Source organism: Nymphaea colorata, chromosome 1 (assembly GCF_008831285.2).
Source record: "Nymphaea colorata isolate Beijing-Zhang1983 chromosome 1, ASM883128v2, whole genome shotgun sequence".
In the NCBI taxonomy this organism is placed as follows: domain Eukaryota; kingdom Viridiplantae; phylum Streptophyta; class Magnoliopsida; order Nymphaeales; family Nymphaeaceae; genus Nymphaea; species Nymphaea colorata.
In genome coordinates, this window is record NC_045138.2 from 203,045 (window position 1) to 230,424 (window position 27,380).

Genomic DNA, 27,380 nt, shown 5'->3' on the forward strand with positions numbered 1-27,380 from the left:
GCAGAAAGGACGATTTCTGTGTCATGCCGTAACATAGAAACCCCTGTTCCCACGGTTTAATATCTTTAAGGATTATTTTTGGTTATTTTATAAAATATATATTTTTTAGTTTAGAGTAAATTTTCAAAATTAGGGCTGAGTAACCAAGTAAGTAAACTTAGGGTGGGCGTTAGGCCTAGCTGCCCGTGGGTCTCGTATCCGGCCTGGTATGGGTCCGAGCTTGGGTTTAGGTTCAATGAATCAACCCGATTCGTTTTGATTAATTTTTTAATTATTTTTTATTAATAATATATATATTATTATTAAAATTTTATTTTATGTTTTAAAAATAATTTTTTATTATAACCAGGCCGAGCCTGACTTTTAGACAACGGGCTTGCCTGAACCCAGTTCTTATCAGGTTGTGCCAGCCCGATGCCAACCCCTAAGTAAACTCAACCCTTGATAGATCTTGTTTGGGTTCATTTGGCATTCGGGTTAACTTGATGAAAAAAAAAAACTTGTTGGGTGTTGGGTTATTGAGTCGAGTATTGAGGACTCGACCTAACTCGAAATATGTATTTATAACTTATATTTTCACATTTTTTGTTTTTATATATATATATAAAGAGAGAAATGAAACGTTTATGGGTTTGAAATAAGTTTGACATTGCACCTGAGGGTCTGACCCAATAACTGAGTAGCTCAAGCTTAGACTGCCCACAAGGGCTTCGGCCCAACCCAAGCTCAGCTTTGTCAGTCTTGGGCGGATTCGGCCTGGCCTGATGTCCAACCTTAATTAAGTTATAGTCCCTTGTCATGAACCATAACTTATAACATGCTCCGAGCACATCAATATTTAATTTTGGAATAATTTTGTTTATATTAAGGCTAAAGGATATCCTTAACTATATTTTTCATTCCTAAAGCATGTGTTTATGACATACTTCACAAGATCAAGTAATTGTTTATATCAAATGTCGCACATCAAACATTGACCAACTACTTGTAAAATTCTCATGATAATATCATTCCCTTAAGCCGTATACATTATTGCTTCACTGGAGTAAAGCTGTGACCACATTTCCTATTGCATAAGTCGTGTTGATGAATGCCACAATTTTCTTTGAACATGTGATGGTCTGGATGAAAGGCTTAAGTCTTAAACATTTTCAAGTCTATACCATATTTTCACGAGATCAAACGTGCCTTTAGAACTAGTTTGGTAAATAAAACACTTTGGAATTTGGAAGTTTTTCATAAATCTGTTTCAAAGATTGAGAAAGGTTTATAAACACCTGCCCCAATATTTAGAAAATATTCATAGAACACTCAAAAACTATTTTATTTGTCAAACGACTCTTTAGAGTCTGTTTGGCAACTGTAATTGTCATATAAACTTACCTTAAAAAATGAGGTAAATTTAAAAAACAATATTACAAGTGTTTCATGAATATTATAAGGATCCATCAATCTACCCCAACATTTAAAACATATCCACAAAACACTCACAAAATATTCATTTGTCAAACGATCTGGGCTGCTTGGCTTTTTAAAAAGTAAAATAAATTCGTAAAACACTATTACAAAATTTCATAAATCTTTTCTAAATTTTTCAAGCATATTCATAAAAAAGTAACATATTTTTAGTTGCCGAAAAAACCTTAGAGCATGGAGATATAGAATTGGGTATGGGCTGGCTTGATGCCCGAAATCTGAACCCAAGCCTGGCTAGGTTAAAATAAAACATATTTTAATAATAAAAAATATATTTTAATAAAATAAAACTATTTTTATTTATTATCAGGCTGAATTGAGCTCCTGATCCGGGTGGACGTGATACGTTATAGGGTTGGTTGGAGCCTGATCAGTATGGATACTGAGTATCAATTGGTACTCGGTTCGATGCGTGGAGAGAATGGTGGAGTCAAATTTTTTTAAAGAATGACCACTATATAATTTTTGAAATTTGTATAAGGCCTCACTACTTTTGAAAACAGGAAGCAAAATTTAGTTTTTCAAAAACTCAAGGGATATTGATAGAACTTTGCTGCCGAGGCGCTATCGCTACCCAAGATCAGCAAGGCGGATTGGTCTCAGCTTTGTGATCTGCCATAGCTTCTCCTTCTATCGCAAGATCAGGAGAGGCAGATGTTCCTTCGGCCAATTGGGGAGAAAAAGAAAAGAGTATTGAGGACGGGAGGATGATTGACACCGTTGGATCGAAGAAAGACACCAGTCGTCGCTGGTCAAGGGTGAAAAGAAATCAATCCGGGACTTGGTTGAGAAGAAGATGGGATGAGAGAGAGAGTGACGCCCAAAGTAAAAATCATTTCATTCTTCATTCAAGTGTAAGAGAAAAACCCTAACTACATGACTTATATACAAAAGAGCGTCTCGATTCTAACTCTAACCTGAGACGAGATAAAAACAAACCGAACCAAAGAACGTCTCAAACCAAGACGATACATAAGAGTAAATAAACATAAGTAAAAAGGGTGCCTGAAGTAGATCTGGCTGAGCCTGTTCTCTCTATGGATCTGGACCGTGTCTCACATTTTTCGACCTTAGCTGCTCCGCCCACTCCTCCCACTGCAGCCATACGAGTGGTGCTCACAGGGTCTACATGTATCAAACCCAGAACCTTGCCAAGGTGCCGTGTGATCCCACCCACTCGCGTGCACTTGGCTCTTCGCACATAGGTGCTAGTGGTCGTTTCTTGGGCTTGCGCCCATCCTTGGCCGCGCGTAGTGTTGCAGCCTGCTACTCTCGGCAATCCCCGCAGAGGCTAACCTCACATGGCAACAAGGACATAGGCCCGTCGGGTGGTAATCGTCGTGCCTAGCTGCAACTCACGCAGCCGGTCGGCTTCGCTTCAGTGCTCTCCGCAGTACTCGACGGTGCTAGAATTTAGGCACGTATCAGATCCACCCTCCTTAGATCGAGCTTGACCCTAAGCTCATAGGAGGTTATCTCCTTGGATGGTCTGGCCATGCCCCTTCCGTGTTCCTAGGCTGCTATAATTTGGCATTCCTTTCTAAGGCGTTGGAACAAGTTCCTTCCATGTACAACCCGAAATCGTTTGGACCTGCTCTCCTTGGTCACTTATCGAACTCATGACTATCTCCCGCGTTGCTGCCCTTTGTATACTATCCAACAAACTCCATGAAGTACCACTCACACCCTCCTTAGGCTCGACTATATACTGAGGAGTGAAGGACCGTGGTAACAATGGCCCTCTCATGGCTATGGTGTCATTCTCAACCATCGAACCCATGGCGACTTCAGCTTGCTTCCCTTTTGCTTGCAGCCCATCGATGGCCTCAATGATTTTCTCACCAAGCTGTTCCATTGCTTGTGCCTCCGGTCTTTCCACGTACGGCTCTTGGTGTTTGCTGTCATGACCTCCTTTTTGCTCGTGGTCATGATCTCCATCTTCTTGGTTTGGAGATGAAGGAGTCTCCTGTAGCACTAAGCTCCGACTTGAGTTCCCAATTTGGAGAACCTCAACCGGATAGATCCTCACCGTTTGCTGGGGTCTTAAGCTATACCCTGCCACAGTTAGTTTACCAGTTAGTGTCACATTGGTCACCCAAACTCGCCGGCTCCCCTTGTCGATCTCGAGTTCAAAGTAGAACCCGTGGATGCTCGGGTGTTGGAATACCAAGTTGCCATCCGTAAATCTTCCCGCAGTCCATACCTCTACTCTCGGTCATTGGTTGATCTCCGAACTAGAAATCAACACTATATCTTGTAGGTGCTTGTCCCTCGTGTAGACGCCAAGAACTAAGTCCATTGCACTCTTATTCTCTGTTAGCCGTTTTAGGAACCTTTGCTTCTTCAAAAATCGATATCTTCTCACAGGATGGTCCAAAATTCACGAAACTTGAAAAAAAAAATAGAAGAAATCTGTAGGAATCCAATGCCTCCAAGATGGCTGTCAGCATGGTCTCCTATATAAATTCGTTGAGCCCCAAAGTCATGCCTTTTATGTTCGACTGTAGCTTGTACTCAGTTCCAAGAATCAGCTCAGAGTAGTCAGCACTCAAAAATTCACTGCGCCCTGATGTTAGCTCTGAGAGATGCTTGAGACGTAGACGAATCCAATGGTCTATTGCTTGACCCGTAAATCCTTCTAGAAAATTAACGCCAATGATTTTTGTCACTGCGTTTTTCAATCTACCTTGAAAAAGATGATATGTGTCACTGAAACTGGATTCGCCGCTGTGAGCGTCCGCTCTAATACCAAATTGATGGAACCTCGTTGCCAAGGTGCTATCGCTACCCAAGATCACGCTCAGTAGGGCGGATTGGTCTCAGCTTTGTGATCTGCCACAGCTTCTCCTTCTATCGCAGGATCAGGGGAGACAGATGTTCCTTCGGCCGATTGGGGAGAAGAAGAAAAAAGTATTGAGGATGGGAGAAGGATTGACGCCATCGGATCGAAGAAAGACACTAGCCGTCGCTGGTCAAGGGTGAGAAGAAATCAATCCGGCCACCGCCGGGAAGACGAGTAGACTTGGTTGAGAAGAAGATTGGATGAGAGAGAGAGTGATGCCCAAAATGAAAATCAATTTATTCTTCATTCAAGCGTAAGAGAAAAACCCTAATTACATGACTTATGTACATAAGAGCGTCTCAGTTCTAACTCTAACCTGAGACGAGATAAAAACAAATCGAACCAAAGAACGTTTCAAACCGAGACGATACATAAGAGTAAATAAACATAAGTAAAAAGAGTGCCTAAAGTAGATCTGGTTGAGCCCGTTCTCTCTATGGATCTGGACCATGTCTCACCTTTTTCGACCTTAGCTGTTCTGCCCATTCCTCCCACTGCAGCCATACGAGTGGTGCTCAAAGGGTCTACATGTATCAAACCCAGAACCTTGCCAAGGTGCAGTGTGATCCCACTCACACGCGTGCACTTAGCACTTCGCACATGGGTGCTAATGGCCGACCCTGCGTAGTGCTGCAGCCTGCTACTCTCGGCAATCCCCGTCGATGCTAACCTCACAAGACAACGAGAACATAGGCCCATCGGGTGGTAATCGTTTAGGCACGTATCATATATACTGCTAAAAAGAAATGAGTAGGTAAATTTTATTTTTTCAAAAAGAAATGAGTAGGTAAATTTTAATTTTTCAAAAACTCAAGATATGCTCCTGAAAACAATTTTTCAAAAGCCCGAATGATACGCCGCTGAAAACAGTAAGTAGTGAATTTTATCTGTTTTTATTTACCCTTCAGTTTCTGAAATAGGTACGAAGACACATACAAGATTTATCACTAACAAAAGCTCATATAAATCCCGCAACAGTTAGTGTTCTTTCCCGCGTCTCCTGTGTGCCTGAACAGGAAGCCGACACGGCCACCGGGAAGCTCCTTCGCCGGCAACGTAGTCACCCATCAGAACCAAGGCATGTGCCTCTCTCTCTCTCTCTCTCTCTCTCTCTCTCTCTCTTTCTCTGTGCGTGCATCTGCATTCGTGCATCATTCTCTCCATCGGGCAGCCCCTGCCTGAATGGGAGGCGGAATAGAGACGGGAGGTCAGGGCTGCGTCGACTCCATTTCTTTTGGCCAGAGAATCGGTCGGCCGGTGCACACAGCCCTTTCCTTTTTGTTTTTTGGGTCGTATGTTGGTTGTTGGAAACGTGCTTGTGCGTGGTTTAAAGTTTACTACCAATCTTGCCAAAGAATTTTCAGAAGAGGGGGTTTAAAGGGATTCTGCAGTTAAATTTGGGAAGAGACTCGAAATCTAACAGCAGATGCACCGAAAGCGTTTTGATCAGGCTTCCAGTGCCTTGGCTCATAGCCTCTTTTATATGTCGTTCATCCTCGCTTTGAAGTCTGAAATTTCCCGTAGCAATGGTTCATTCGCAGCCTTACTATGCCTGCTGCATATGATGATGCATAGGGCTATTAGTTGGCAGCCTCATGATGCCATTGATAGGGAGAGTGAAGCCATTTTATAGGCCGTTCAGGTCGCCGGCCATGCATTTTTTTAGTCATCTTTCTTCGAAGCTCATATACCAACTCCTAGGATATGAGTCAACACAGGTACTAATGATAAAATAGCTTACTTGAGAACATATTGATCAGAAATATTTCGTCCGCAGCTACAAGGTTATAGAAAACAGGACTAGGGCAAAAAGAAGACAGGAAATCCCTTTTCTTATGACTTAATTTTAGGAAGTCAAAGTTAAACTACATACATAAAGTGATACAGAGTAGCATAAGAACCAAGGCTATGTTAACATCGAAAGAGAATTATGAACAATCTCACTCCATACCTATGTAAAGACATCCCCAGAATGGATGCCACACATCTACATAGGGTCCAAAAAGAGATAAATTTTCATAATATGGTAGTAACGTATGCAAAAGGCAGGCCAAGTTTACTTCATGAATGAACATCTCTTAAGATAAGCCCCCCCTGAAAAAGGAAAAAAGTTAGTCTATTCAGGGAAATGCAGTTTGGAGGTTCTTTAACATTAGATTATGTTCTTGCCTAGACATTGTGTTGGATGAACAAACTGTAGCTATAGATATTGCTGTTCTGCATGCGATATTAACATTAAAACAAAAAACAAAAAAAGTGTAAAAAACACACATTTTCTTTAAAAAGTCAAAATAAATTTAATGTACCTGTTATGGCATTTTTTTCCCCTGTCTGTTATTCCTATTGCCGAAGCATTAGTCATTAAAGAAATTTTTAGAATGAATTTTTGCATGTGGTGAATTTCTTTTAAAAGGGGCAAAGTGGGTTAGAAAGTACTTAAAGAAATGACTTGATTTGTGTTCATAAAGTCATGGAAGGCTAAACTCATTCTTGGTTGTGTGTTTTGTTAGTTTCCATTTTCTAATTTTCATTGTGACTTTGCTATTCTGCTATATGAGTTATCCTTCTTGATTTTGTGATTGTTAAACGTTAGTTCTACACTTTTTAGTTGTCATCGTGTAATGTTTGAACTTAAATTAAGTTATCCATTGTCATTGTCATATATAATAATTTATCATCACTAAAACATCATTTCTGTCATTTTATCTAGTTCCTTTTTGTCTTTTTATCGGCTACTCATTGATTTTATTTTTAACTAATTTATAAGATTTTTTTTTCATCTAAAAGAAATTGACCCAGATTTTCTCAACAAAAGAAAGTTGAAAAGTACCTGATAACAACCTTGACTTTGAAAGCTTGAAAATGATATTTCTGGCTATGCAACAAACTAACAGTCTTTCTCAGTTAAAAAATGGAAAAGCTACAATTATCTTAAGGAAGCTCCCATATAATTACTTGCCTAGGTACCTATAACCTACGTTCTGAGCTACATATGTGAGAACATCTGATCTGGTTATAAATTGCAGTGGCTGGAGAAGATGCTCCATTAGGACCTAAATCCCAAGGGCATCCATCAGTAGGTTTTGTCTTGTCTGCTATTTTTCAACAGCTTCTTTTTAACAATGTTGCAAAAATAATGAAATATATGCTCTGGATTTTAATGAACATAGTCCTTGCCAACTAAGCAATTCTCTTTTTTCTGTTCTGCTAGCAGGCTATATTATTCTCCAAAACAAGATCTGTTTAATTTCCACAATTGGCACTATTGTTGGTTCACATTATTCTTTTTTTGACTTTCTGAGTTTGCAGGAGATATGTCTGAATATGAAAATGTGGTTGTGGGAAAGCTAAAATTGAAAGGGAAGGCATTGGATGTCAAGTCCGGTGGGGTAAAGAAGAAAAAGAAGCACCAGCAGACTGGAACATCACATAATGAATCATCTGGAGGTTTTCTCTTCTTAGTTCTTACTCAAACCCCAAATGTTGTCCGTCAACCCTCTCTGGACTTCTTTCTGCCAACTGCAAACTGCAATCTTTTTATTTAACCAAAGAAATTGGATTCTTGTTGTCCGGCTCCAACTTTTTTTGTGATTTGTTCACTGGAAATTCTGCTTTAGTTGAAGCAGTTTAAAGGATATAAATGAGGAGCACCAGTTAGGCAATGAGGGAAATGATCCTGCGTATGATGATCATCTCACGCCAGCAGAGAGGAAATACATAAAGCAGCGGGCCAAACTTGACACAAAACTGTTGGTGAAACCCTCCAATAAATCACACAGAGTCAAAATTCAGGACTTCAATCAGTACCTAGCAAATCTTGGTGAGCATTATGACATTCCGAAAGTGGGCCCTGCCTATTTAATGTTCTCGCCAACGAGAAAGTGCCAAAGTGGTATGCTGCTTAACATTGTTCTTTGCGTGCCAAAGTGGTATGCTGCTTAACATTGTTCTTTGCCAGATACAACTTGTAATTGCAACAGGCTGGTCCAAGGCACAGAACCCTTATATGTTTCCTTTAGTTGCCAGTTGCAGCCTTCCATTTCTGATGCACTGATAACACTTTATCATCAATCATGTCATGCAATAATGACTTCAAAATATGTTATCTCATATTGGTTCTTATTACTCTTTCCATCCTATTAAATAAACTGTTATCTAGTCATCTTTCTGTAACGATATGAACAGGTCCGGTATGGTAGTCTATTTGCCCTTGGTTTGAACCTGATTGATCCAAGTACTTGACATTTTTCTCATCCGAGCTTTCTAGTGCAGTGGCTTGATCGCTGTTCTGATTTTGGGACATTACCAGACGTGGATTTTCTTGTGAAGTCTACTTATATTCTTCTAAGTGAGGAAGAGGAGCATTTTAACCTACTGCACGGCTGAAAGATGAAGCCCCCACCCTTCCCCTCATGCCCAACTCCATTTATGTTCTTGGAAAAACTGTGGGAACAATATTTGTTTATGCATTCTTTAGTATCAAAAAATAAGAAAATTATCAAGGAAATGGAAATGTGGTATCAATAAAATATTTGATAATGCAAATCCTAATCTGCTGAAAATTTTCTCGTTTCCTGAATGTGTCGTGATAAACTGTGATACATTTAAGACCAAAATCCGTCATTCCCACCATCTATTTGAATTATGATGACATTGATTGTGCAAATTGATGATGCTTTTTGTCTGATCTGATCCCTTGGATATGTTTTCCGTTCTTAATTACTAGGCCACATACTTCAGATTCAATTAGTTTGGCGAAAAGTTCGATTCTTTTCCTATCAATTTTTTCAAGCAATGCATGCCGTTGATATTCTCAACCTCTTGAGCAAACAGTGGTAAAAATATGTGATCTAACTTAATGGTTTCTGTTAAATAAGGCATGAAACGCATGTACAAGTCAACAAAACGCACTGGCAGATACAATCGTTTTGCTGAGACCCAAGGAGGAGCCTAAAGAACAAATTTCATGCTTCCCACATGGTAACAATGATAATAACAATGAAAATGGTAAATTATTGTTCAGGGCACATTCATACATAATCCCTCTCTCTCTCTCTGTGTGATTATCTGTATCTGCTACAAACAGGTCATGGTTTTGGTTTTGATACACTTTGAGAGGAAAGCACCACACTGATGTCCTGAGCTACGTTCTTGGCATCCTCAGCTATTCCATAGAACCCCTTCCTTGAAAAGCCAACACAGTAGAGGCCATTGTTGCCCTTCCACTGGCTTGGCCAGCCCTCTGCAGGGAAGCCACTTTCATCAAAGAAGCCATCATCATCCTGCACAGAGAGAATGAGGAGATAAGCCGACGAACATGGAGCGAGTATCTCGATCGAATTGCACCTACAAGTCGACGGGATTAAATAAAAAATGAGGAGATGTACATCTGATATGCAGTGCAATCCTATGAAGCTTATGCAGATTTTCTGAGAATTCTTATGTGGATGCGATCTCCAAGGTTTAAAACTTAGAAATGTGCTTGTATTAGATTATTTGTTGTAGGTGATCTAGAACTTATGAAATTCTTACTAGTAAAAATCATGTAAATAAGCCCAACCAAATCCAAGAATTCTCTGAAAGATGTAGCCGGCTAAAATCTTTTTTTTCATCTTTACGGGCGGGGGTAAAATGAAAAGGGAGGGAAAAAACTGTACGGGCGGGTGAAATTTCACCCGCCCGACGTAAAATGCATCAAACGGGGTGAAATTCACCCCGTTTAACATATAAGCGAGCGGGTGAAATTTCACCCGCTCGAAAGTCCGAGTTCGCAGCTCGGACTTTTGAGCGGGTGAAATTTCACCCGTTCGACCGCTTTCGATTTTTCACTCTCACGCCCCGAGCATGTGGTCGAGACTGGGGAGGGGTTTCTGCAGCAAAGCACAAATAAATGGAGGGTGAAGCAGGTGGTGTGGGAATAGCACGAAAGAATGGAGGGTGAAGAGCAGGTGGTGCGGGAAGAGCACGAAGGAATGGAGGGTGAAGCAGGTGGTGCGGGCAGAGCACGAAGGAAGTGACGCCGATTTCATATCCATCTTAGAAATCGGGGCTTTACTCTTCTCCGTGGCGCTGGATTCTTCCCATTGACACTGCCGATGGCCTACCATAATCAAGGCTTCTCAAATTTCCCCCAATTCAAAAACCCTAATCACCCTCAAATAGAAACTGCAAAGACTGCTGGAAAAAGCTCGACTCTATGCAGCCGACTCAGAAAACCCCCAAAATCTATGGTGGATTGAATGCTCCTGGCTTCACTTGATGTGGAGGATCCATGCAAAATCCCCCTACAGGACACAGTGGTGGGGCGAGAATTCGAGACCTTCATATCAAAAGATTAGAACACGCTGTGCAACGAAGAAGCAGCAGTGGGGTGAAGCAGTAGAGGATGAAAATGAGAAGGGGAAGACGAAGGGAGCCAGCAGAGGATGAAAATGAGAAGGGGAAAACGAAGGGAGCCAGCAGAGGATGAAGACGACAAGAGGAAGATGAAGGGAGCTCTAACGGGCAGAAAAGTGTTCCAAGGATTTCGATCACACCCCTCTTGGGTGATTTGATGAAATGCGATTATTGTCCCCAGATACTCCACCATCTGTTATTGTCCACAGAATGCGATGTGGGTGATTCAATACTCCACCATCTGCACGGGATAACTGGTAACGAACAGCTTGCTTGCAAGGTGTTCGATAAAATGCCCAAAAGAAGCATCGTCTCATGGAATGCCATGATTGATGGTTACTGCAAAGTTGGTGAGTTCAATGTGTTGCTTGGGATTTTTAATAGTCTGTTGATGGATGATTTGAAGCCCAATTTGAGCAGCTTAGTGAGCATTACAGCTGGTCAGTGTGGGTTTCCTGACATTGGCAGGTTGATTCATTGCCACAGGATGAAGCTTGGGCATGAGTTATCGTTGGGCATGAGTTGGATTCAGTATTATGTAATTTCATTATGAAAATGTACATTGAGCTTGGGCTTGTAGATTGTGCTCACCTCCTATTCAATTAGAAAGATCAGTCGTTTCATGGATACTTTCATTGAAGGGTACACAAAGATTGGAAATTTTCATCAAGTTTTCTTGCTTTTTACCAGGTTAAATTTTTCCTGTGCATCAAACGAGATTAAATTTACCACGTTAAATTCTTCGTGTGCATCAAACAAAGCCTCATATTGGAACAAGGAGAAATTTCATCCTGTAAATTTTTCCAGAAAAATTTACCATGGTAAATTTACCATGTTAAATTTCACCCGACAATCAAACGGGCCCTAAAGAAGAAGATGAGGATATTCCGCAGTGGGCAATTGCCCACATAGACCAACACACACTTTACATTTATATATTGAAGCTTCATAGCCATTTTCTGATTCACATATTGCTGCTTCTTAGAAGGTTTGTGAATTTGCGAGATTCAGATTTAAGTAAGTTCAAGTGTTTTGCCACATCTATTCAGATCTAGTTCTGGATTGGACAATGTCCACAAACCAAATCTTCGCCAAGACAAAGAGATAATCATCATACCTTAAGCCAAGCCTTAACTGTGCTCTTGTACCCAGTTGCAAAGATTATTGCGTCGAACCGGCGAGTGGATCCATTTTCGAACTCCAGATCACTGCTCCGTATGCATTTCACTCCTGGATACACCTGCAAACAGATTAAAGATCCAGATTTGGTTACTGTTGTTGGTCGTGGATTTTAAGAGCAATTTGGACGTGGACAGATCCAAATCAAATGTTTGGTTTAAAATAAATGCATATGAAATCCATTGTTCATTTAAACAGCAGACCTACGAATTCGGAGGGCCCAACACATACTTATTAAGACTCAGGGTTGCTGGGTCTGCTGCATCGGGAGTAGCCCTAAAGCCAAACAACCCACTTTGCGTACCATCTTGCCATAATTGTGCCTCCAACTTTGACCTCTTGACCTTGCCGTGACTTGGTCAAAGTTGGCGCAGGTCAAGGTCCAGTTGACTTGACTTGACTAGGCTCGCAACGTCATGTTCTTGGTGAGATCTATCTTTGAACTTTAGAGAGAGAAACGAGATTCTTTTTTGTTTTTATTTTGAAACTTGAACCCCCAAAATATCTTCGTGTAATTAACTTAATTAAGCACAACTTAGCTTTGCAAGTAGAGTTTATAGGCTAACCGGTGAAGGTCGGGTCATCCAACTATTGTGGGCACTATTCTTCTGCACTGCAAATCGTGGATCGTGATGCTTAGTTGGCACGAGCCCCACTCTTTGCCCCGGTTCCAAAGCAACCATGGACCCTCAAGGTAAAAGGGAAGGGAAGAACTTCAACCTGAGGTTACCTCCTCCTTCCTTCCCCTGTACTACAAAATACAAAATACCTCTGAGGAGTGTAGCATGACTATTTTGGGCTACTTACTCGTAGAGGGAAATTGATGCACCTTTTTTTGCAAATGAGGAAGTGATACACAAGGTGAAGGGTAATTGAAACTCTAACACAAATACCAACGGTCCAACATAGCCTTGGACCCTGGGAGGGCATGCACTCTTACTCGGGGCGAGCGGAAAGAAACTCCCATTCACCATAGTATAAAATTACTATTATTTATCCTTTAGAAAAATGAATTTTTATCAAAAAAATGATTTGGATATAATTAAACTTGAATTGATAATACTATTTGGCAACATTAAATGGGCTATACTACAAATTAATGAGCACATACTTTTCTTATACCGAAACTATCTCAGGCACGTTGTCTTATTAATCCGGATAACTTATTATGTAAGTTAGAGTAATGGTGCAAAACTTGGTCCTTTTTAACAATATCAAAAACTTAAGTGCGTTTTATGAAACCTTATAACCTATTATTTATTTCTTTCATAAAAGATGCCTTTGCTAATACTTTCACAGGACCCAAATGTAACTTCTTTGCTTACATTATATTATTATTAATAAGAGAATTAAAGAAATGTAAGCAAAACCAAAACTTAGTTGGGAATCTCCTTACATTGGCCAATAATTCTGATGAAAATGACGTCTTATCTCGCATTTGCCAGCAACCGTGGTTATCTCGAACGTTCGCTTTCCGAGACAGTCAAGAAATTGGACAAACTTGCACTAAAACCAAGTACTTGAGATCCGCGGAATCCCGTGTGGGGCTTGTTTGTCTTGTACAAATAGATGACCAAAACCCCAATATCCTCATTCCCTTTGTTTCATTGCATGGCATGAAGACTTGGCATCCGGCCGATCCAGCCCGGCCTTGTAAGAGTGGGGTTCGGGCTGGCTCGATGTCTGAAACTCAAGTTCAGACTCGAGCCCCATGATCGAAACTCGAGTCGGCTTGGTTACTTAATTCTTTTTTAAATATAAAATAAATTTTAATATAAAATATATATTATTAATAAAATAAAAATAATATTTAAATGTCATCAAGCCAAAACGAGTCGCATCGAACCGACTTGGGCCGGATACTACCCGGCCCAATGCCCAAGTCTAATAGTATGTTACTCAATTATCAGTTCTAAATTAATAGCACGTTTATCTTGTTGAAGTTTTGATTGCGTGATCTCACGTCTTTGGCTTATTTGAGTAACATGATTCGAAAAGTACTGATTTGAAATGCCCTACTTGTTTAATTCGTGATCTTTTTTAGTAAGTTAAAAGTTTTTTGGCCAGTAATAATAATTCATAGTAAAAGAATTTTAAGCAATTAGAAAGAACTTAGACCCTTCAAATGCACAATAAAATAGTGTAGTTGGGGTTTGACGCAACCATGGGATGGAAGCTGTAGTAGCCAGTCTCTATTATTCTAAGCTCATGTGACATCAATTTTCTATATTATAAAAGTAGAGAGGGGCTCATTAATATGTAAGTTGAGAGCCAGGGGCCAAGCCAAGGTAGGACCCAAGGCTATGACCCTACCTCAAAAAAAAGTTAAAAAACATTACATATATAAATTTTAAAAAAAATTTACTTGTTTTATATAAAATTTTGAAAAATGATATTTCAGCTCCTATAAAAGTTAAAAAAAAATAATTCACCCCCCATAAAAATTTCTGTCTTTGCCCCTGATGGAGACATCACTAGAAAACACCCAAAGCTGACTAAGCACATTTGGAAATGGAGGAAAAGGTAAAGGGTTTTGGCTACCAGCGATGAAATATTTTTTTTTTGGAACGAAATAAATAAATTGTACGGGTCCGTGTAGACAACTACCCAGATGACCCCCCACTGGGCTCGGTCAACGCTTTCAAGTGTACATCTGATCTCATAGACACGAAGAAGAAAGAAAGAAAGGTAGATCATAGAGCATTAGAGATTGAGACCAGAGATCGATTAACCTGAATGTCGCCGGACTTGATCTTATCGAAGGTGCCGATATCTACGACCGGATACTTGCCGGTGGTGTCCTTGAGATGGTTCGGCCCCTCCGTGGGTCTAACTATCCCATACTTTGCGGTGTCGCCATACTTGAGCTTGCTGTGGAGCACTTGAAGGGAATCCACAGTTGAGTAGGGCAGGTACTTGAACAAATGCAGCCCCAGGTTGGCCACCTCTCTTGTAATGATATGAACCTGAGGGAGACAGGGAATTATAGTAAACAAACTAAGCACTTGAAGGGCGTTTGATGGCCTTCTGAAAAGGTTTCTCAGAATTGATTTTCTTGCAACTTTAAGGGGGCGTTTGATATATCCAGAATCAAGGAATTTTAATTCAATTAAAATGCTCGCTTGTTAAGAAACTTGAATTGTTCGACAAACATGGTATTTTGTTTCCAAATCATGAAGCTAAAACCTCAAATTTTGAATCTATTCCAGTTTCTAAAAATTTTCATTCTTGAATCAAAATCCCAAACCATCAAATATCCTTAAAGATGAACTAATAACATTTGGAATCATTCTAAAATATGGTATATATATATATATATATATATATATATGAGGTCCTTGCAAAAAGTACTTTTCAAAATAAAGTTTGTAGCTAGAAAAAGCATGAAAAGGTTGCAGTAGTGACGTCCTTTATTGCCATTATTAGTCAACTTGGATGTATAGATTCAATTTCTGACAAAAAATTCATTGTTACAAAAAATATGTCAGAAACAGTTCTAGACTCTGAAACACTACGTGACTCTAACCCTTGGAAGAGAGCCATACACGTGTTTGGCCGGAACATTTGGCCGGAACATGCAACCAAGTTAAAAATCCGGCGACTCAGCCGAGCTATTTGTGAATCAATGAAAATAGTTATTAATTATTTTGAAAAGAATAGGTGCACTAAATATATAACATAATTAGGAAGATAAAAACCTTAAAAATTAAATTTTCAGAAAAATTTGACGTCAATCTAAAGGCCCCCTTTGAGTAGTGCCAAAAAATTTTCTTCACACTCCTACTTTGCTTAAGAGTGTGTGTCACGCAACAGCACTATGAAAGAGAAAGCGTCCGCAATAAAAGCTTAATTTATGAACGTCAGACATCATAGACGGATACACGCGCATTTAGAGAGAGAGAAAACAATATATATATATATATATATAAAAGAGAGAGAGAAAGAGAAAGAGAAATATGGTAAAGGAAATTGGAAAGAGAGAAGAAGTGGAGAAGCCCAAAAAACTAAAAGGAAAGCAGTTTTAAGAGAGAGAAAGGGAGTGAACCCTCCTCGGAAAAGTATGCAGGTTAGACCAGCAGAGGGGAAAACAGGAAAAAAAAACGAGAGGATTACGAAAAGGAACGAAAGCGGGAACCAAACCAGAGAATCAGCCGGAAAAATGAAAAAGGCAAAGAGAGAAAGAGAGAGAGAGAGCAAGCTGGAACGGTATTGGTACCGGGGCGCGAACGACGAGCGACGCTCTGGCATGGTGATTACAGAGATCGAGGGCAATCTCCATGCCGGAGTTTCCCGACCCAACGACCAGAACATCTTGGTCCTTGTACGGCACACCGTTCTTATACTGGCTAGAATGCATCACCTCTCCCGGGAACCCGTCGAGACCGGGCACGTCCGGAACATACCCTTCACTGTTCTCTCCGGTGGCCACCACAAGGAACCTGGCCCGGTACTCCTCGGCCTCGCCCGTCCGGGTATGCTTTGCCCGGACGGTCCACGCGCCGGCAGCCCGGTCATAAACCGCGGTCTCGACGCACCGGTCGTAGACAGGCCGGAGATCGAACTGCTGGACGTAGGCGTCGATGTACTTGACGAATTCGTCTTTGGAGAGGTACGTCGGCGCGGTCTTCGGGTAGGGCAGGTGCGGCAACTCGCAGAAAGTCTTGGCGAGGTGGAGGTGGAGGCGGTCGTAGGAGTACTTCCGCCACAGCGGCACCGAGCAGTCGTCCTTCTCCAGGATGAGGTTGTCGATGGAGAGCTTGTTGAGGCATGCCGATGCAGAGAGACCCGCTGCACCAGCACCCACTATGATCACCTCCTTCCACATCCTCTCTTCTTCTTCCCGATTTTGAGATCGAGCTTGCTCCTCTGGTTGGCAATGGCATCATCATTTATATAGATGTGGAGGGAGGAGACACCTAACTTTCTCAACCATCATGGTGGACTCATCTGGGGAGTCATTATTCCATTTTAAATGATAGTTCCTTCCTTCGGTTAATTAAATTTAATTCTCTTTCATACTTTTTCCTTCTGAGATCAAAGGCTATTAGTATCCCACGATTTGAAACGTGTTTTTTATGATCAAATGGGAAACTGCAGTAAAACCAAAATTAGACGATAAGCTGTTGCCGAAATTCACAAACGTCGGCAGAAAAACAAACAGAAGGAGAAGAAAAGAAAAGAAACAGTGAAGCTAGACCTTTCCCCCTTTGACTGTAAATCCATTAATTTGAAAGCTAATGGCCATTAACATACATGCATATTATATATATAAAGTCAAGGTCTTCCCCTTCCTTTAAGCATGGTTTATTTTCTCAAAGAGAAAAAAAAAAAACAGAAAAATGGTTCTGAAAACTATTAAAAAAGGCTTTTTATTTGATGATCCAGGGCATAGGCTTTCCTGTTACGTTTCCAAGAGTTGACGCCCGTCGAAAGTGGAAACCTATTATTAAAGTTACAACATTCGGCTAACTTAGCGTTGTATATATATATATATATATATATATATATATATATATACAGTGGAAACCTATTATTAAAGTTAGAACATTAGGCTAACGTACCGTTGGTTATATATATATATACTCCTCAAATACACAGTAAGATGTTTGAGGAATACGACTTAATAAACAGTTTTTTTGATCTGGGAGCAATTTTTCTAAAGGCCAAGTTCCTCGGCAACTGTACTTTGGTGCAGATATTTTGTTAATACAGAGAAACATGGAAGTACAGACATAAATGAAGCTGCGAGGCCATGTGGTTTAAGTACTTAATGTTTCTGACAAGTTGCGGTTTTCACATTCAGAGTAACATATATATATATATATATATATATATATATGTTCCAAAAACAGTGGATATGTGGTAGCAATTTTCCACAAGGCTATGAAAACGTGGAAGTACAGAGATACATGAGAAGAGGCCATGTGGTTGAAGCACTTAATGTTTCTGACATGTTGCAGTTTTCACAATCAGAGTAAAAAAAAAAAAAAACTCTAAGAAGAAATTCATAAGTGGCGTTACTGTTTCCTTCTTCCAACATGAAATCTGGATCTTATTGTATCGGAAGTGATTTGTGTAAGTTTGGATTGTGCAGCATCAGGCATTTCACTAAGTAATATCTTCGCAAATAATCTGCATCGTACACGATATAGGCTGAGGCCCACACCGTGGTACAACATGTGCTCCATGTTTTCAGCTGTCGGGAGTCCTTTTCAGGTTTCAATATAGATCAGATTCAGTTGAACCAAGTTGACCCGGTCCAAATTTAGTAAGGTCTTGAATTCAAAAACCAAATTTAGTTCAAAACAAGATCTGACGCAAATTTTCAGTGGCATCATCCCATGTGCTTCATGCAATTCACTTACCTTTCTTGTTCCGACTACACATATTTAAGACTGAGTAGTGAATAGGGCTTACTCGAAAAACTCGGCTTCTGCTCGATCGTTTATAAACGAACCGAGTTCGAGCTTACAAAGTTGCTTAAAACGTCGAATCCAAGTTTTTAGGAACCCGACTCGTTTATACTCGACTCAACTCGCAAACCGGTATTCTGTATAATATTGTCAAAACTGGTTCTACAAATTACAAGAATTAATGCTTACACACGAGTTAAACGAGTTAATGCTTACATGAGCTAACGTCTAAACGAGTTAAGTGGGTTAAACAAGTTGACTTCAAGATCGATTTTGTGTAGTCGAGTCGAGCTCTATCTTGCTATAAGGAGCTCGAATTGAGTTTGAGCCGAGCTCAAGTTTGCTATAAGGATCTCGAATCTAGTTCGAGCTGAGCTCGAGCTTGCTATAAGGAGCTCGAATCAAGTTCGAGCCAAGCTTGAGCTCTACTTTTTTGAGCCGAGTCGAGATCGAGCTGTCCAAATTCGGGCTCCACTCGGCTCATGTGCAGGCTTAGAGATGAATCCTTCTATTTCGGATGGGGATGCAAATGGTATGGAAATGGGTTCATTTTATTATCAAACCATTTCGACTCTAGCCACTGTAAGCCCCAAGTCTGGATCGGGTCCAATGTTTGTGGTTTTGGTTTTCATTGGTTGAGACAACTTTCGGGAGATCCGGCTTCTCGCATGTTTGGATTATTCTAACCCGAATTGCTTGATTCTTGGACCCGGTTTGTGGAGTCCCGGGTTTAGATATTTCCCTTGCTTTTGTCTTTATCTCGAGTGTCTCAGATTTCCATTTCACACTTGTGGACCCTGGAAAGAGGCAAGAGATTTTTAACTAAGAGAACCATTTGTTTTTCTCTCAACCATTCAATTCAATTCGTCCATTGAGTAACTTTAATAGCTACGGTCACCATTCAAAATGTATTATATAAATATATAGATGCACCGACGCACGTGAATACTTGACTATGTCACATAAATATACGTATACGTAATAAATATTTGAGAAAAAGATGCGGAGAAAGCGAGAACCCAATGATATTAGTGTCAACGATAGTTGTTAAATGAATAGTCACGGTTCGACTTTTTTTATAAATATTTCTTTCAAACAAGTTGCTTATAATATATTCCAACCGCGTTTGTTAGGCAGGCAGTCGTGGATCTCGTGGCTCGAATTTTATAAATATATTTTTCTGAAAATTTTATGCTAAAGTTTGAAGCATTATATGTTTCATTTGTTGAAGAAATCCATAAACAATTGGGCATGGACTTTTCATAGATACAACTTATTGTATTGAAATGTTTAGGTTATTGAAACTTGAATGGGCGTTTCTCTATTCCAGGTCAACTTTTTCGGGAGTTTCTCTTTCTAAAGTCAAGCTTTTTTTTTTGTTCTGTTTTTTTAAGGGTGAGTGGTTCATTCCACCGCCCCTAAAAGAGGCACTGGCCCCTTATGCCCACCTACTGGGTTTTCACAGAGTATGCTTCGGATTCTTTTACGAACCAAAGGTAGAGCACACTAGGATGTGACAGCGACCACTTCAAGGCTCGAACCTGAGTCGTTAGAAGAGCTGGACCACATTGCCGCTCAGTACGGTACCACCCCTTGGGATAAGTCAAGATTCACACATGCATACCTAGCTAGCTTTTACAAGCTTTACGTAAATTCATGGTTTAATTACTTTTAGTTTACCTATTGTAAGCCCAGTGCCGTTGTTTGAATTGATCGATTTGAATGAAATTAGTGGCAAATTTATTCGTCTCAATGGCCAATTTGAGAATATCATGTGTTCATTTTTTTCACTGTGGTGTAAGGATACTTTATAGTTTTTTTTTTTTTTAAATTCTTGATAGTTTAAAGATATACTGTGGGCCAATGCAAGCCCCATCCAAATAAACATTAAAAAGATGATTTTTAATTATACTTCTAGTAATTTTTTTCATTTATATTTTTTGAAAATTATTTTATTCGGTGGATTTCAGACTGACTCATCAGAATATGTGGATTGGCCGATTTGGCTAAAAACTAATTTTCAGGACATTGCTGAGCACTTTCGAGGCTTAAGCTGCAAATCCTGGAGCCCTAAAGCTCGACCACGAAATGCCAAACGAGTTGTTTAAACTCAGATGGACTCGATTTAACTACACAATCAATATTGAATTATAACGAAGAAATAATTAAATAAGTAGCAAGTAAACGAGTTAAGTGAGTTCGACCTCGACCTTTTTCTGTCGAGCTCGACTTGAGTTTGAACTGAGTTTTTGGAGTCAAGTCAAGCTAGCCCAACTCGAGCTTGACTCGGCTAGTGTGCAGCCCTAAGTCTTCCCTAGTCTTCCTGAAGCACTCTACCTTTCTCATTCTCTCTAGTTTACCTACGCTACGATCGGCGTAGTCTTTGAAATCCACTCAGCATTCGCAGATTCTCATGGGCTTATCGTATTATGAGTGCTCGCCTACCTGGTGTCTGCTCAACCTCTCTCTGCCCCTCTCTGACCTCTCTTTAGTCACTAGTCCATTGTTCATTGCAGGGGCCGAGCCAACCTAGGGCTCCTCGCCTGACCTCAATTTTTTTTAAATTTATATGTAAATTTTAGAAAATTCCAGTTGTTCTATATAAAAATTTTGACAAATGATATTTTGACCTTAATCAAAATTTAGAAACTTTAATTCAATATCTCACATGAAAAATTTCTGGTTCCGCCCCTATTTCATTGGACCACCTCGCCTGCTGCCGCTTCTTTTTCTCGGTTTCTCATGGCTCACGATTTCTGGGTCTCTCTCCCTCTTTCTTGTTTATCACGGTACCTTGCACCTACCTAACAGATATGGCACGTCCCTCCGGCGCCCTCCGATATTTGTAGGAGGCCTCCGGCCAACCAGCTTTAGTTAATTTCAAACAGGTGATGTATCACGACTGTAGCTACTTAATTTTCTTTATTTTATTATGTTTTTCTTTGTTGTATTATATATGTAGATCTCAACTACTTAATTTTCTTTTCTTCATGATGTATATCTCAGTTCTTATTTAATTATGGTTTCTATACGAAAACTACGCATTTATAGTTGTAATTTTTTAATGTTTAGTTGGCAGGATGCTTCGATGCTTCAGCCTTCATTATGGTTTCTCTGCAACTTGAGAAAACTATGCATTTCTAATTGTCATGTTGTAGAATGGTTACAGTTCTTTAATGTTTATTGAAAGGATGTTTAGATGCCTCTTCATGTTGCTCAATAACCCATGGTATATTTTGGGGAATGGAAAGTGAGAATGGACTCGGAACTTGCATGTTCAAAGAAGAAAAACTGCATTATATGTAAAACCATCCAATTAAAAGTTTTTTGGAATTAATGGAACTTTAAGTTGTAGCAGATGCGAGCTTCTAATGGGGTTTGGGAACCCCAATCCATTAAGGACACATATTAATCATTTGAATTGGTGCTTAACTAATTTGACTCCAATTTAAAAGTTCATGTAACTCTTGTTTGAATGATTTTATCTAGTGCCTAATATTGCTAAGAAAGAAAATGCTTTAGAAATTTACTAGTAGTATGTAGAAATATAAATGTTGTCACATGTATACAACATTAGTAACAACAATATAGGTTATTATTAAATATTATGTCATTATCATATATTTCTTTGAATTCTAAAGTTCATTATCTCAATTCTTAATGTTTTGTGAATTGATGTTGTGTTTTAATATATTGGCATAGTCAATTATGTATTCTTGTTAAAGTGATAAAGAATATTGTCCAACTCAGGGTATGAAGGAAAATGGATTACATTCACCTACTGACAGACAAACTATATTTAAGAGCCAAAAAACTTCAAAAGTATAGACTTATTTTACATAGGTTATGCATAAGGGAATAAAATTTGTAAAATGCAAATATTGCAGTAAATGACATGATGGACATGGTGCTAACAAACAAGTCAACTAAATGTGAAAAGAGATTCATGCATTAAAGGCAAATCAGCGAAAGAAAACGAAAAATTTAGTCATTTGCAGTTGGTGAATCTAGTGCAACTTCTTTATGCATACAAAAGTTTGATATGAAACATATAAGAAAGTTGATATCCAAGTGTGCAATAGTACATGTTCTTTCATTTAATTTGGCAGAATATAAATATCATAACAAGTTTTTTCATGTTTGCAATTCAAGGCTTGTTCCATTTTTCATGAAAACTCTTACAAGAGAGATTTGTCAGTGTACAAAACAAAGAAAATTCAATCCGAATGATTGATAGTGATTGAAAGTTTTATGTCATATGTTCAATTTTTTACATGTACCTTCACCATATAATGCAAACATTTTGTGTGAAGTTTTATTAAGATATATCTCTAAATGAAACAGTCAGTCAAAGTTTTCTTACTACTACATTAAAAAAGAAATTAGAAAGAAGAAACCTTATTCTATTGAAAGGGAAACATTTGCATATTCATTGTAGTACACTTATTATAAATTTCATGGTTCAAGATGACATGTAAGATATGCATAATATAATTTCAAAAATTCATGAAAAGTCAAGTATGTGAAGGGATCGTCAAATTAATTGGAGAAATTTATTTCTAGAAATGGAACTGATGAAACGGAAATATTTTTTCTTTTTTCCAAAACCAGCTTCTGTTTGTTATGAATGAATTATTTTTCTAGAAAAAATTTCTTCGTTTGGTGGAAATGGTGAGGAAGAAGGATGAAGAAAGGAAGGAATGAGGAGGGAGGAGAAAGAAGGGAGCGAGGGAGGAATGAGGAAGAAGGGAAGAGAAGGGAGGAAGAGGAAGAAGGAGGAGGAGGAAGAAGGGAAGAGAAGGGAGGAAGAGGAAGAAGGAGGAGGAGGAAGAAGGGAAGAGAAGGGAGGTTCCTTGCATCGTCGGCTGAGAAGCAGCTCCCAACTCTTAGGTTCGCCCCTATCTCCCTCTGTCTCTGTCTCTTACTCCCTTTTCTATTGTCTCACCCTCTTTCCATCACTCTCTCTTTCGTCCTCACCCTTTTTCTTCGTCTCTCTCCCTTTGTATCTCACCCACTCCTTCTATGTGTCTTACCCTCCTTCTTTGTGTAGCCCTTTCCTTCCGCCTCTTCTCTCTCCCTCCTTCCCTTCTTCTTCCGTCCCTCCTCCTCCCTCCTTCCTTCCCTTCTTCTTCTTCTTCTTCTTCTTCTTCTTCTTCTTCTTCTTCTTCTTCTTTCTTTTTGCGCTGGTAAAACCCTCTGCTGAAACCCTCGGCAGGAAATGCCGAGGGTTCCAAAATCCCTCCTTCCCTTCTTCTTCCCCCCTTCTTCCCTTCTTCCTCCTCCCTGGCTCCCTTCTTTCTCCTCCCTCCTTCCCTTCTTCCCTTCTTCTTCCTCCTCTCTCCTTCCCTTCTTCTTTCCTCCTTCTTCTTCCTTCCTTCCCTTCTTCCTCCTCCCTCCTTCTCTCCTTCCCTTCTTCCTCCTCCCTCCTTCTCTCCTTCCCTTCTTCTTCCTCCCCGTCCATTCTTCCTCCAACGGTAAAAAAAAAAAAATTTTGAAAAAATTTTTCTACCCCTCTGGCTGGAAAATTTTTTTGGAAATATATTTTCAGAATCACCTCCAATGGTAAAAAAAATTTATCCACGTTTGATGGAATAAGAAAAATTTTAAAAATTTGAAATTTTTTTCCTCCGCTTCAGTGTTTTTCCAGCGTAACAAACGCCCCCTTAAGGATTTTATAATATAGTGAGCTTGAGTGGTACAAAGGAATTTATCTATAATGTTTTTACTCAATGGAACTCTACATTTATTATGTTGAGAGATACATTACTATACAAGGATTCTTTCAACATTTGGCTTATGCTGATCATAATTATTTAAGTTATCATTCCGATGGTAAGTGGTCTTATGCATCGTGTCAGTTTTTGAAGGTATTGTACAATGCGACGAATATCTTCTATGTTACTAGGTGTGTAACAAACAATGCAGTTTCTGAAGAAGTATAATTGATTTATAAACATTTGCATAAGCATCGTGACATCTAATAAATATATAAGGGCATTGACATATAAAATGAAACAAAAAATTCACAAATATTGGCAATACTACAATGTTCTTTTTGGAATTGTATTTGATTTGGATCTGAAGTCCAAATTTTGGTATTTAAAATTTTTGTTTGAGAGTTTGAATGAACCTAATGCAACGATACAATATAAGAAAGTAGGGAAAAACCTTCATTAGTTGCATGTCAAACACAAAAGTATATATGGTACAAGTGATAGAAAAAGATAAATTAAATCTAATGGCATAATGACAATGAAAGATGGAATAGATTCTTGAAGAGATGCTTTCATGATGTTTTGCCTGAATTCTACATCTACTCAAGTATCTCGTGCAAATTTAGAAACTTATTTAGCTGATTCAATCGAAGAAGTTCCACCTAATGAAAACTTCAGTATATTGTTTTGGTAGAAGTTAAATGAAAGTTATAAATGCACCATTCTATCCAAGATGAATTGAGACATATCAGCAGCCCTCATATCTACAATTGCTTTAGAGTATGTATTTAATAAAACATGCAGAATTGTTAATGGCTATAATGGATTGTCAACCACTCTTGAATTTGTTGAAGCAATGGTTTGCACATAAAGTTGGATTCACCATTAAGAGAATTCATGTGAAATGTAAGATGTTCATTATTCAATGCTAGATTTTGGTCATTCATTTTGTTTTTCTAATATACTAACATTGTAGTATGCTGATCATGATACACTTTATAGTTTGATGATAGGGAGGGATCTTCTTATGAAAATCATGATTCGATTGATGCATGATTGTGATCATTGTGGTATGTCTTTTTTGCATTTTGGTTTACTATTTATATTTCGTTACATGGTGTCTTTATGTAATTTGTAGACTAAATATTGGTAGTGTTTTGCATGTCCCTTGTGGTTTCTTTGAAATAAAAAAATGGAGCTATGTGTAGGCCTCGTAAAACTCAAATTTCGAAAATGTTTTGTTTATCTAAGATCTAGTTATGTTGGTTGAGATAGAAGTTCCTTGAGATGTTATTGTTAGGCATAACATACTTTATTTGTTGACTAATGTAAAACCATATGTGTCAGCTGATGTAATAAATGATGGTAACAGGCAAAACACTTCAGATGTTATATTCACTTTAGATGTTATTTTGATGTTGGTGGAATACTTTATATGTTTTTCTTCCTTTTTGCATGTGTTAATGGTGGTGGCATATTTTTTATTGTTCATTTTTCGTTTGGTTGCTTTAGTTGTTTGTCTTAACACTGATTGATTGATGTCCTAAATAAGCTTGTTATTTATCACAAAATTCTATTTTACGAGTCTATTCAATTCAAATAAATATAAGTTTTTAAGATTGTTTATCAATTTAGTTGTGAGATTTATTTTTGATATGTAGGTGGGAATGCATGAAAGAGAAAATAAATGAAGGGGAAAGCGGAGCTAACTTGACATTTAAATCATTAACTTTTGTTATGTTTGATGATTCTTGTAATAGTGATTTTTTTATTCATGCAAACAAAATATCATCAATCAAGAATTTGCCTTGTTTTTGTTTAGTGACTCTCTCTCTCTCTCTCTCTCTCTATATATATATATATATATATATATATATATATATATATTGGTTTACATACATGCCAAAAAGAATTGGCGGTGCTATAAAAAAGAAAGACTATTATTTTATTATTTAGATTTAAATTTTAGACCCAAAACAAATTCGAGTCCATTCTATCCAAAATGAATTTCAAGATTAGATCCAAATCAAGCATTTCAAACTCAAAATTCAAAATCAAAGTTCAAAATGACAAAGTTTGATGCTATGAGTTCCATATGCGCATGCACAAACCTTTGCTTTGTTTTATATTTCACTCTCACTTCGAAATGTATTTTTGAAGCTTAACCCACTTACAAGAACATGTCGGCAGCCGATTGAATCGAATATAGATTCAAAAAGAACCCGGAGTAGCTCAAAATGGAGTTGGCCACCGATTTTTAACAAAACTTTTTTTTAACACATCTTAAATAAAAATATATATTTATATTTTATGCTCCTTACATAAAAAAAGATTTAGCTATTTATGCATTTTTTGATTTGCTTTAATTTCATTTTTTTAATAAAAAAGGAAAAGCATGCAACGACGCATGCGAGCGCTCTGCACGGCCATGCACGCCATTGCACGCACGTTATCGCTTGCAAGAGCGAGCGAGCCTTCGTGCAACGCACGACACACGCGACAGCTCGTCGTGCGCTGCCACGCGCAGTGCGCGCAACGCGATGCGCTCGACAGCGCGTCGTAGGCGCTGCTGGCCTGGCGCGTCAAGCTTTCCATTTTTATGAAAAAAAACTCCCCTTTCGAGGGCAGTTTTGGCATTTGTGGGTGGCAATAGCCCGCCCACATCCCAAAGAGGTATTTGTAGGGCTAATGGCCAATCCTACTTAGTCAAAACTTATTTTTCTACAAACAAATTTGAAAATAATTCAAAATTCTTTGAAATTCGGATGAAAATCTTTTGAAATTCAAAAAAATTGAAATTTTGAATTTTGGCTTCAAAACTCTATATAAATAACCCCATAATCCCCTCTTTTGGGCAAGAGTTGGCCATTGGTAGAAGCTTTAGTATATTCTCATTTGAGGACTTAGAGTTTCTCTTGAGCTCTCTCTCTCTCTCCCTCTTCCTCTTTCCATTTCTCTCCAACTTGGAACAAACTACAACTCTTCAAGGGAGTACCAAAGATCTCTTGGATGACTCATCTTCATAATCTTGGAGCTTCGTTCAATGTGAATTCAAGATTATTTCAAACATAGTTGTTCATTTTCCCTAAGTCATTTCTCATTTAGAGGTATGTAATCATAATCCCTATTATTTTTCTCTTATTCTCTTTCCTCTCTTCTTCATCTATCCATGGTCATATGAAATAGCTCTCAATCTTTACGTTAGAGATAAGAGGTTATGCTTGAGTGCACCGGGAGCATGTGAAGATAAGATAATATTTCATTTCGTAGTTCAATCATTTTTTTCTCTTTTTTTGAATATTGCTTTGTTTCAAGATATTACCGATACATAGTTATTTGATTTTTCTTATATATATGAAT

At 38.7% G+C, this 27,380-nt stretch overlaps 2 protein-coding genes across 2 annotated transcripts; one reads left to right on the forward strand and one right to left on the reverse strand.

Annotated features, from left to right (window-relative positions):
• Nucleotides 1-5,293: 5,293 nt before the first annotated feature.
• LOC116252327 (uncharacterized) lies at nucleotides 5,294-8,825 on the forward strand. The gene is made up of 4 exons (XM_031626506.2): nucleotides 5,294-5,396; nucleotides 7,628-7,765; nucleotides 7,977-8,210; nucleotides 8,586-8,825. The coding sequence occupies exons 2-4, from the start codon at nucleotides 7,633-7,635 to the stop codon at nucleotides 8,702-8,704; spliced, it is 486 nt and encodes a 161-aa protein (XP_031482366.1). The 5' UTR covers nucleotides 5,294-5,396; nucleotides 7,628-7,632; the 3' UTR covers nucleotides 8,705-8,825.
• A 337-nt stretch (nucleotides 8,826-9,162) lies between these two features.
• LOC116246064 (probable indole-3-pyruvate monooxygenase YUCCA10) lies at nucleotides 9,163-16,825 on the reverse strand. The gene is made up of 4 exons (XM_031617753.2): nucleotides 16,110-16,825; nucleotides 14,626-14,859; nucleotides 11,832-11,954; nucleotides 9,163-9,600 (listed from the first exon to the last, which is right to left on the reverse strand). Exons 1-4 carry the CDS (start codon nucleotides 16,716-16,718, stop codon nucleotides 9,406-9,408), a joined length of 1,161 nt encoding a protein of 386 aa, XP_031473613.1. The 5' UTR covers nucleotides 16,719-16,825; the 3' UTR covers nucleotides 9,163-9,405.
• Between the last annotated feature and the right edge of the window lie 10,555 nt (nucleotides 16,826-27,380).

Bases quoted from the DNA above. Each gene is read 5' to 3' on its own strand.
- LOC116252327 (XM_031626506.2), top strand. From the start codon at position 7,633: ATGTCTGAATATGAAAATGTGGTTGTGGGAAAGCTAAAATTGAAAGGG. The intron at 7,766-7,976 runs GTTTTCTCTTCT...AGCACCAGTTAG, and splicing joins ACATAATGAATCATCTGGAG to GCAATGAGGGAAATGATCCT. The intron at 8,211-8,585 runs GTATGCTGCTTA...CGAGCTTTCTAG, and splicing joins AACGAGAAAGTGCCAAAGTG to TGCAGTGGCTTGATCGCTGT.
- LOC116246064 (XM_031617753.2), bottom strand. From the start codon at position 16,718: ATGTGGAAGGAGGTGATCATAGTGGGTGCTGGTGCAGCGGGTCTCTCT. The intron at 11,955-14,625 runs GTTAATCGATCT...ATCTGTTTGCAG, and splicing joins TCAAGTCCGGCGACATTCAG to GTGTATCCAGGAGTGAAATG. The intron at 9,601-11,831 runs GTATGATGATTA...CTCTCTGTGCAG, and splicing joins CAGTTAAGGCTTGGCTTAAG to GATGATGATGGCTTCTTTGA.